This window comes from Lampetra planeri, chromosome 57 (assembly GCF_965212315.1).
Source record: "Lampetra planeri chromosome 57, kcLamPlan1.2.h2, whole genome shotgun sequence".
NCBI classification, from domain to species: Eukaryota; Metazoa; Chordata; class Hyperoartia; order Petromyzontiformes; family Petromyzontidae; genus Lampetra; species Lampetra planeri.
In genome coordinates this window covers 6,851,810-6,863,006 of record NC_136163.1, presented here as the reverse complement: position 1 = coordinate 6,863,006, position 11,197 = coordinate 6,851,810, and the positions used below count along the sequence as shown (strand labels likewise).

General features: G+C 53.7%; 1 protein-coding gene across 1 annotated transcript; it reads right to left on the bottom strand.

Moving 5' to 3' along the window:
• LOC144735780 (calcium homeostasis modulator protein 6-like) lies at positions 1-11,164 on the bottom strand. The gene is made up of 4 exons (XM_078618302.1): positions 9,702-11,164; positions 8,107-8,298; positions 3,368-3,558; positions 1-1,789 (listed from the first exon to the last, which is right to left on the bottom strand). Exons 1-4 carry the CDS (start codon positions 10,107-10,109, stop codon positions 1,462-1,464), a joined length of 1,119 nt encoding a protein of 372 aa, XP_078474428.1. The 5' UTR covers positions 10,110-11,164; the 3' UTR covers positions 1-1,461.
• Positions 11,165-11,197: the final 33 nt, after the last annotated feature.

Genomic DNA, 11,197 nt, shown 5'->3' with positions numbered 1-11,197 from the left:
TTCAGGGATGCACATTTTTCATTCGTGCACCTGACACTGGGAGTGTACGAATCAACATAAAATAGACGTTACAAAACTTTTTTGGGTAAAAGTGCTTTACAATTTACTCACGATGACACTTTGTAGCATTGCAGTTGCGCCATAACACAGACGCCAAGGTGAAGAGGGCATCAGTCAATGCCACCACACCTCGCCATCACTTCCTTCCTCTGCCAGAGCCAACACGTGTTGCACAGTCGACATCCGACCTCCACAACTTGCTTCAGTCTCACCGCCACCGACTGGCTTTTTGTCTTCTCTTCCCCTTGGTCGCCGACCTTATAGATGCCACTCAAAGGGGCGCCACGGTGGCTAGGAGATGTTAACCACCTCGCCCGGTCTACAGGAGGTCGTGGGTTCGATCCCGACCCTGACGCCTGCTGCTGCTGTATATTTGGAGTTTGCGTGTCTCTGTCTCTCATCATCACGGTGGCTAGGAGATGTTAACCACCTCGCCTGGTCTACAGGTCGTGGGTTCGATCCCGACCCTGACGCCTGCTGCTGCTGCTGTGTATTTGGAGTTAGCGGTGTGTGTGCGTATCTCTCCCCCTGTGGCCGCGTGGATGTTTCCCCGGGTCCTCCGGTGTTTCCCCCTCCACATTTATAAATCAACGGCGCGCGTTTAAGAGCATTTGGCTTCTCTACGTTTCCACACGACGATAAGCCGCTTCGTTGGGCTATGATTTGCAATAGCAAGGGCGCTTCTGAAAAATAGCCCAATAGCTCAGTGTGGCCTTACCTGCTAAAATACAAAAAGTAAAAAAAAGTTGAAAATATTATTTGGTTCTTTCGTTTAAGTGACGTACATAGAAGCACAATATTTAAAAATAAAGTGAATTAAAAAGTTAAGTAAAAAAAACTCCATTGCCTATCTCGGTCGCCTGCAACCCTCTAAGCGACTGCATGAGCATCGCCCTCCCCCATGCCACCTTCCGTGCCCAACCTCCGAGGTGTTTACCCTTCAACCGGCCACTGAATTCCCAGCAACATTCGCAAAACCAGTGGCTTCTCTCCTCGGCCCACGTGACTCACAGAGGTCACGTGAACATCCAGACAGCGTGCAAATCTATGCAGTTTAAAACAACAACAACAACAACACATCAACCTAGAAATGAAATACGTTATCTTAAAACACTGAAAAACAACTTCGATACATTTCACATTTTCACATTAAACATTGGACTTCGTTTACTTCAGTGACGGATCTAAGTCCGTTGGGGCCTCTGGTTCTATGTAAGTCTGTGGTGGTCTCTGGTTCTATCTAAGTCTGTGGTGGTCTCTGGTTCTATGTAAGTCTGTGGGGTCTCTGCTTCTATGTAAGTCTGTGGTGGTCTCTGCTTCTATGTAAGTCTGTGAGGTCTCTAGTTATATGTAAGTCTGTGGGGTCTCTGCTTCTATGTAAGTCTGTGGTGGTCTCTGCTTCTATGTAAGTCTGTTTTTGGCGTCGCCGTTGAGCGGCTCCGTCTCGCTGTCCACCGAGAGGGCGTCTCGGAGCCGGAGGAGCCGCGTGCCGTCCACGAACGCCAGCGAGGGCTCGATCTCCCCGTCGGGCGAGGCCGCGCCGCCCTTCTGCGGGGTGCCCTTCTGCGGGGCGCCACTCTGCGGGGCGCCACTCTGCGCCCAGCTGTCCAGGGTGCTGTAGCGCAGCGGCTGCCTCTCGTGGAAGACGTAGAGGCGCGACACGGAGCTCCAGTCGTCGATGCTGGGGCTCGACGCCAAGGGGCTGCCCCCCACGTCCCTTTGGAAGAACCTGGAAAGAGGGGATTGCGTGGTGGATCATGACGGTGGTTGTGGTGATGGTGGTGGTGGTGGCGAGGAGCGGTGGTGTAGTGGTTAGCGCTAGGCTGCGTTATGAACCCGGCGACCCGAGTTCGATTCCCGCTCACGGCCAACACCGGTGACGATTATCTGAACCGGTCTTGGGCCTCCCCTAGGTCGTCTCAGCCTCAAATTAGTACCTGGTGCGGTGTAGTAAATATCGCCACTGGGGAGACAAAGGCGGCCGGGTGTGGTGCTGGCCACCCACCCCCTCGCGATCCATTCTAGCTTTTTTAGGTGCTCGCTAACAGCACTAGCTCCAACGGTCTGTTAAGGCTACATGGGGGATCTTTGTCTTTGGTGGTGATGGTTGTGGTGGTGATGGTTGTGGTGGTGATGGTTGTGGTGGTGATGGTTGTGGTGATGGTTGTGGTGGTGATGGTTGTGGTGGTGATGGTTGTGGTGGTGATGGTTGTGGTGGTGATGGTTGTGGTGGTGATGGTTGTGGTGGTGATGGTTGTGGTGGTGATGGTTGTGGTGGTAATGGTTCTGGTGAATCCGAGCCTGGGAATTATCAATCCGTATTCACACGAAGCACGATGTGTGCGTGTGATCAGAGGATTCAAGATTATAAAGTAGAAAATGAGATGGCAAGAAGTGTTTTATCCACACAGGGGCGGCCGGGTGGCACAGAGACCCTGCGACCGACGGCATGGGGAGGGCCTTCATCCAGCAGTGGAGCACGGCGGTGGCTAGGAGATGTTAACTACCTCGCCTGGTATGCATGTGTCGTGGGTTAGATCCCGACCCTGATGCCAACTGCTGTTTATATTTGAGTTTGCATGTTTCTCTCTCCCTGTGGTCGTGTGGATTTTTCTCCGGGTCCTCCGGCTTTCCCCTCCACATTTAGAATCATGTAGAAAATATCCCATCTGTGGACGTATATGTTGAATAAAGGTTACGTTTAGTCGTATTCTATGGGTGGAGCAGTGGCATAGACACGTGCGTTCAGAGAATTTGGCAACTGCTGTACATCTCCACAGGGAGATGGTTGAGCTATCATGTGGCCCAAGTCGCTTCTGACAAAGAGCGCCATCGCCTCGGTGGGCCTTAACTGATGAAATAAAAATAGTTGTTGTTAAATGGTTGTTATGGATAGACGAAGAGATGTAGACATATACGATGACGACGATGAGATCTACAATGATTGGTGATAGGACTCGGTCACATTGCGTGCGTTCATGTCGTGCGTGGGGATTTGGTTTTGTCTCCGGCTGACATTTTGGCGTTATCCAAGTGCTGAGATGAGACGTGCCGTGGGCCTTGGTCTGGTGTTACCAGTCGGTGTGCTACGTTCACGGAATTGCGAGTCTCTATCCTGCTGGCGAGATCCACGAAGGAGCAACGAGAATCAGAAATCTTCGTACTATTTCATTCCTACGTTGGGAAAAAAAACCCACACTCTGCGGAGCAGTGGGGGAACATACGGAGAGCCCAAGTCGGGAATCGAACCCAGGCCCCTCCTTGCCATGCGGCGCAAACGTCAACCACTCCGCCGCCGTCCCGTTACCTGTCCACGTTCTTCGAGGCAAGCTCTCTGGAGTGCTCCGATGCCCGCTTCTGAAAGAGCTCTCCCTCCGCCTCGATGTACCCCCGCCAGTACTGCAGGTGCAGGTAGCTGACGGGCGCGGTGCAGTGCGCCAGGCAGCTGCAGCTCATCGCGAGCACGACGGCCGTGGCCAGCAGGAACCAGCCCCAGAGCTACGCGCGCACATCGGGGGGGGGGGGGGGCGGGGGGGCGAGTCTCACGTGGGGTCACCGTCGTTATTTGGTGCGTCTCAAGCACAGCGGGGGGTACGAATGTCATCTTGTATTGATATAGCGCCTTCATCCAAGGCGCTTTACAAGAGTTACGAGTGGTACAATAGGGTAGCTAAAAGTGATATGGTGAATAGGGACGGGAGTATGGGGAGGGGGGTTAGTGGGTGTGGGAATTACGGTGGGTAGCTAAGGAAGGAGGGAAGGATGGGCCAGGGAGTTGAGGTGGGTCTTGAGGTAGGAGCGGAAACTCGACAGGGAGGGTTGCTCGCTTGTTCTAATGCAAGGGGGCAAGCAGGCAAAAGGAGTGTGAACGGGATTGGGCACAAGGAGGAGTGAGAGAGATTGGGAGCGGAGCAGGCGGGAGGCGACATAGGACGAGATGAGGGAAGCGAGGTACGGTGGGGCAAGGCCATGAAGAGATTTACTGGTAGGAACCTCCTGGTTACACCAGCCCACAGGGGATTATTGTGTCCGTCCGTCCGTCGTGCAGGGAGGGGCTGGGTGGGGAGGGAGGGGCTGGGTGGGGAGGGGCTGGGTGGGGAGGGTGGGGAGGAGCTGGGTGGGGAGGGTGGGGAGGAGCTGGGTGGGGAGGGTGGGGAGGGGCTGGTCACCCCGTGTGCCCTTATAAAACTCAACGTTTAACCTACTCACGCCGGCTTGTGCCCGCCCTCACAGTCGGCCATATTTGCGGAATACACCACGCCGCCGTTGACCCTGGCCATTGACCGAGCAACCCAACGTTCCTACCAGCTCCCTCCGCAAGAATGTGTTAAATACTCGCGTAAGGAGCTTGAACAGACACCGCTAGTAGAATCGTCAGGTTTGCAATTGGGGTGGGCGGCGGCGGTGGTGGTGGGGATAAAACATTGAAACAACAAAACAGAGGGTTCACGTGTCAACGCCACATTCGGCTAGGCCTGAAGGATCCTGAAGTACGATCAGGCCAATTTGACGCCATTACTAGAACTTCACGAACTACTTATTGCTGATATTGTACACTGTGCTGCCGATGCCGCTGGTGTTGTTGTCAGCATTCTCTTATGGCTGACGCTTAACTAACCGTGCGAAATTCCATCTTCACCTTTATTTAACCGTTGACCCGTTGGGATTCGTCGTCTCTCGAGATTTATTTGCGCAGGTTTAATTCTAAGTAATACTTTATCGTCAGGAAGATACATTTACCCCCCCAACCGCCGCAGCCACTAGAGATAACAACCGACGGCGGCTTTTAAGCGAGGAGGAAAAAAAATGAGAGCCAACGAAACTCCCCGTCAATTGGGAAATCCCCCATCAACTGCAAAGGCCTGGGGTGAGGCTTTCTTGCGTAAAAAAAAAGCGCTGTGAAAATGGCAACTTCTATCCCTCCTTTGCCTCTGCCACTACTTGGTTGTGTTTCCTTGGTAAAGAGGCAGCAACCGCAGATACGGTGAACCGCGGTTTCCCGCGGAGCTGCGTGCGATAGCGAAACGCCTCTGCAAAACAACAACGCACAAAACACGAACACGCGAGGCCCCCCCCGCCACCAACTTCCTTGTTTCACTTCCTCACACCCCCCCTCCCCCCCTGTCTGTTCTTATTTTCTAACTTTCCCGGGCGCGGCTTCTGGGGAAACCTACTTTTCTTTTTCAGCTCTCAGAATTAATGGTACATCCCCTATTTGTACCATCGGGGACCCCCCCCACCTCCACTCGTGACGGTTCTGTTATTCACCGTGTTATGTTTGGCCTACTCTTCCACGCGAGCCTCACGTCCTGGAAGAGACGGGAGCACACGCGCTTTGCCCCCAGACCGCCGCCACCTCTCCAAGATCCCACGGGGCCGACGGTTCACCCAGCCGTCCCCTGGCAACATGAACCCAACACGTGAACCCAACACGAATCCAACATGAACCCAGTGTTCATCCGCTCGGTCTCCTCAGCGGAGTCCTCTCCTTCTGCTCCTCTGCCAGGCACTCTGTCGTGGTTATATTAGCATCGTCCTTGGATGCCGTTTAAATACCCGCAAAATGTCTTTGTTAGATTTGGAAGTATTGGCCATGCACCGGTGAACCATGACATACCAGTCCTGATAAAAACAGTCTGAAATCTAATTTTTGTATCAGAAAACATGTTTCATCAGCCTTTAATAGACCCTGTCGCAAAGTTTGACGCGAATCGAAGGTTTATGCAGTCGACTGAGACTTGTTAACCATAGTCAATATTGACCGTTGATTTGACTCCGGGGTCACGCGATTTTTTGGGCCGATCAAGAGGGCGAGCGTCTGGAGCAGCAGCAGCAGCTTCCTTGCGTTGCCTTCTGAGGCTGAGGTGGGACTGCAGCATCGTCATCTTCGTCGTCTTGAACCGCCGATGGATAGTAAGGCAGGCAGAGTGTTGGGATCGTGTTGTACTTCTTCTGAATGCCTTGGGGTTCGGGGTAGGAACCGTGAGACCAAGACTAGGGCACGGGGACATCTGTCTAGGGCACGAGGAATCCAAACATCGAGCAGCCAATCGTCACCAGGCTGGGTGCTGCGGTAGGGCACCACACTGAAGCTTCCTCGTGGGAATATTTCGTAAGTCGGAGAACAACAATGCACTGCAATGAAATGCCCACACGGTGAGTGTTATGAAATGTGTTATGGTTCAACAAAAAGGGAAGCATTGTTAAACTCATAAGTAGAACTATTGTACATGTTCGTAAGCGTGGGCGGTGTTCGTTAGCGCAGGTGTTCGGAAGTAGATGACTGTCTGCACAGCTGTTTGTCAATCCACTGCTGGATGAAGGCCTACTGACCCCTTACTTCACCCATGCTGGCCAGTGTGGGTTTGTGAAATGCCAAAACAATTGAGTGGGTTAGTTGCACTGTGCCATGAACCCAGCGACCCGAGTTAGATTCCTGCTTACGGCCAATACCAGGGGCGATTATGTGAACCAGTCCCAGGCTGAGCCTCAAATAAGCACCTGGTGTGATGTGTAAAGATCACTGCAAGGGAGACAAAGGTGGCCAGGCGTGGTGCTGGTCACCCACCACCTTCGGTGTGCCGTGCCGGCCTTCATAGCTACTTGCTAACAGCACTTGCCCCAACTGTGTGTTGAGGTAATATGGGGGATCTTTGTAAAAAAAAATCGTGAAATGAAAAACTCGGTGTGTAATCGAGTTCTCACCAGTTTGTCTATATATGTCCATGGGTCTCTATGGAATCATCATCAGAATCTTTATTCATACTAGAGGAATCCGATGAGCTATGAAGCTCTTTTTCACAGATGTCCAGTAGGGGCGGATGACATCGTTACAACAGCAAACAGGACAGAAACACGACAGTACAAGAAAGGCAAGCAAATCTCGCACACACATACAAATACAACTGAACCATCCCCCATCAATGGGTTTACTATGTAGGGTGGTGGAGGGCACGGTAGGGCAGCGGTGGTGGCAAGGTCAGGTTCAAGCATCACTACCACCGAGAGGGGAGCCATGGGCACGAATTTAACTTGAAACTCAGAGCTCTGGTTTTGACAGCACGGTTCACAAAACGCTGCGCATTTTTGCGCGCGACAGAGGCGATGTCGACACACGCCACGTGACCTGAAAGCCCTGCACCGCTCCCCACGCGGGACAAGTTCGGACAACGTTCAGGACCCACGCCCTGGCGACACAAATGAGCCATCATTCGTGTTGGCCAGGTCGCTTCTGAAATAAGAGCTACATAGCTCAGTGGGCCTTACCTGGTAAAAATAAAAAAAATAAAAGTTTAGTTTTCAAAGCCCCTCTGTATTCACCAGACCGTCGGGGCAATGGCGTTAGGTCAGATGTCAGAGATCCGCGCGTTCTCAAACGTGGCGAGTTGATGAGGCATCGAGGCCAATCGACTCACACGGAGAGCCGCGTGGAGGGAGGCCGAGCTCGGCTCGGCGAGAGCTGCCGATGGATTATCCGTCTCGTGACGAGGCCGATAGCGCGACCGAGATAACGTTGGGGAATTGCGACAACCGTCCCTGTTTGTGTTTGGGTCGGGGCATTTAGTGGTAGTGGGGGTGGTTTGATGCCAACATTCCTGTTGCGAACTCTCCACCACCCGACAGAATTTCACGCTTTTCACAACAGGGATTATTCACACGCGCGTACGGACAATGCATCAATCAGGTCTTGAGTTACAGAGCTCCTCCTCGCCCTCCTCCTTCTTCTCACCTGCTCCTCCCTTCCTCCTTCCTACCCCTAACCCCCTTACTTACCCTCCCTTCCTCCCCCTCCTCCTTCCTTTCCTCCTTCCCTTCCTCCTAACTCGTTCCTCTCGGCCTGCCGCGAGCTCCGCTGGGTGACGGACTGGAGACTCGCGTGGGCTGCTTCACCTCTAACTCTGTACTCGAGCCGCAGGGCTAACGAACGGGCATGCTGGCATAAAGAGCACCACGTGGCCTCAACCAAAACACACAAATTATATACTGGCGACAAAACACCCACGTTTCAAGTTGACAACAACAACAACAACACTCGCCCACGCTCACCTGAGACTGGATCGCCAGCTGCCTCAAGATCTGATCGCTCGAAGACGCAGAGATGCCCTCCGGCCTCCGGCACGGCAGGGCCGCCAAGACCGGCGCCAGCTGCGAGTGGTTCATCTTGGCCAGAGGCTCGGGCAGGTGGGAGAGGCCGTCCACCACCGTCGGCAGCCACCCTCCCAGGAAGCCGCTCTGCACCTGCGTCGAGTAAACAACAACAACAGCGTGTGCCACAAACCCCCAGCGATAATCAGCTGCTGGTGGTGGTTGTTGTTGTTGTTGGTGTTTACTCTGGGAAAGCCTTGTCACGTGGCACAAATAACTCCCAAAGGGAAGATACAGGATGCAAAAAAAGTGTTAACACGTCTATCGGACTATCGTTGTGAATGGGAAAAGAGCGGATAACACAATGACGATAAATGATTGTTCATAGCTTAAAAAAGTTAAAAGGGTCTCCACTTCTCCGCCATCATTGTCAACGTGCGCCTGGAATCTTCTCCAGGTGGTCTCCAGAGCCCGGAGTAACATTTCTTGTCGTAATGTTGCAAATTCTCAAAAGCGTTAACATTTCTTTGTAGCAGCGCCTTGTACAATGGGCAGGGTGTGGTCAACCTGCAGAGTGAAAGGGGGTTGGGGAAAAGCAGGTTCTGGGAGTAGCGGGAGGACAGATGGAACCACGTGGCCAGAATCAGTGACACGAGAAAGGAGAGCAGCGAGCTGGGCTGCTGTGTGTGGAACACGTGGAAGACGAAATTACATCAAGGTCTCAATGACATAAATAGGGACACCCCCCCCACCCACCACCACCCCACCCACCACCACCCCCCCCCCACCACCACCCCCCCCACCACCACCCCCCCCCACCACCACCCCCCCCACCACCATGTTAGAACATGTTACGAGTGTTGTCCCAGAGATACGCTGCTGCTTGTCTAAAGAATGGTGAACAGTATTCGTCGGGGCGGCTGCTGGAGTCGAACCGCGTCCCCCTCTCTGCAGCAAGCGGTGAACGCGCTCCCGCTGAGGCCACCGCGTCGACCAGGTGGAGTTTGACCCGCACCGTCCAGGAACGAGCATCGGTAAAGTGAACAAACTAAACCGGTTTTTTGTTTTTCTATTTCACCAGGTAAGGTCCGCTGAGCTGTAGAGCTTTTGTTTGAGAAGCTGAGCTGGCTATCGTGAATGATAATAGCTCAACGACATTGCACACCGTGTGGACATTTATAGCAGCCAAATACAATAAACGCGTGATGTCGATTCCAAGTGTGGAGGGGGAAACAACCCAGAGTGGGTTCCACGCCACCACGGGGAGAGAGAGAGAGACACCGCAAACTCCAAATATACAACAGCAGCAGCAGGCGTCGCAGGGTCGGGATCGAACCCATGACGTCCTGCACACCCGGCGAGGTAGCCAACATCTCAGAGTCACCGGCTGGCAAGGGCAAGGGAGTCTAATTCGTGCCGAGGTGTGCAACTTTGCCCACAGCTACCTCGTGACAATTGAGAAACGTAGAAAATGTGACGGACCCCCCACCCCCCCTCCCCGCACACGGCGAGGCTGCAAGCTCCGCACAGATTGATGCTGTTGCTGCGACACGGACCTGCGCGGCGTAGGGGCTCGCTCCGCACACGAAGTAGCTGCCGTCGAACAGCGCCACGAGCAGCCACGCGCCGGGCGCCACGAGGGCCCTGCCCGTGACCGACAGCAGGATCCGCAGGAACCTCCGCAGACCTCCGAAGCCTCGGAGGGGTCTGAAGGAGCAGCAGCCGGTCACCAGCTTCCACGTCCTCGCGTTGGCCGAGTAGCCCATGGCGAGGAGGACTAGGGCCGGCACGAGCAGCGAGGTGGCGGCGTAGATTTGGCTGACGCCCGGCGAACAGGGGCACTTGAAGGTGGCGCTCTGGTAGATCTGCTCGAACGATCCGGTCAGCAGAGCCACCGCGCTGTTCCCGAGCACGGCTCTTTGAGCCTTCGCGAGTTTCAGCGCGGTCGCAAAGTGCTGAGCCATGGCCGCGTGATGAGTATCTGTGGTGGTGGTGGTGATGTGGTGGTGATGGCGTTGGTGGTGGTGGTGGGTTGGGGAGCTTTTGACGATGTCGAAATCGAGGATGTCGCGCGCGGTTGGAGTTTGAAATCGCGGAGCGGGCTGCCGTGGAGGGTGACAGCACTCGGTGACGATGGGTCGTTGTGTCCGCGCTAGGGTTTGCAAGAGCGACAATATCGGAAGGTTGTTTTCAGGAAAGCCTCCGACGAGAATAATAGAGCTGCATTCGAATGAGGAGTGTGTGCGTGTGTGTGTGTGCGCGCCCGCGGTAACATCCAGAATATTTGCGAGAGAGAGGAAGTGTTTGACCGTGTTCGGAATTGTTTCGCCGAGGGAAAATGTATTTAAGCGCCACCATGCGGGCAGATGTATGACGCGGGCAGGTGTATGATGACGCGGGCAGGTGCCTCTGTAGCGTTGCGACCCAGCAGAGATTCGCAGTGGGTGGAGGCTGATGATTGATGGTGTATGTGTGTGGTGTGTGTGTAGTGTGTGTGGTGTGTGTAGTGTGTTGTGTATGTGGTGTGTGTGTGGTGTTGTGTGTGTGGTGTGTTGTGTATGTGGTGTGTGTGTGGTGTTGTGTGTGTGTGGTGTGTGTGGTGTCTGTGTGTAGTGTGGTGTGTGTGTGTAGTGTGTGTAGTGTGTATGTGCAGTGTGTGTAGTGTGTGTGTAGTGTGTATGTGCAGTGTGTGTGGTGTGTGTAGTGTGTGTGTGTATTGTGTGTTCTGTGTGTGTGTGTGTGTTCTGTGTATGTGGTGTGTGTGTGTAGTCTGTGTAGTGTCTGTGGTGTAGTGTGTGTAGTGTGTGTGTAGTGTGTGTGTGTGGTTTGGTGTGTAGTGTGTGTGTAGTGTGTGTGTGTGGTTTGGTGTGTAGTGTGTGTAGTGTGTGTGTGTGGTTTGTTGTGTAGTGTGTGTATGTGCAGTGTGTGTGGTGTGTGTAGAGTGTGTGTGTGTGTGTATTGTGTGTTCTGTGTGTGTGGTGTGTGTAGTGTATGTGAGTTGTGTAGTGTGTGTGTGTGTTCTGTGTGTGTGGTGTGTGCGGTTTGGGGTTTC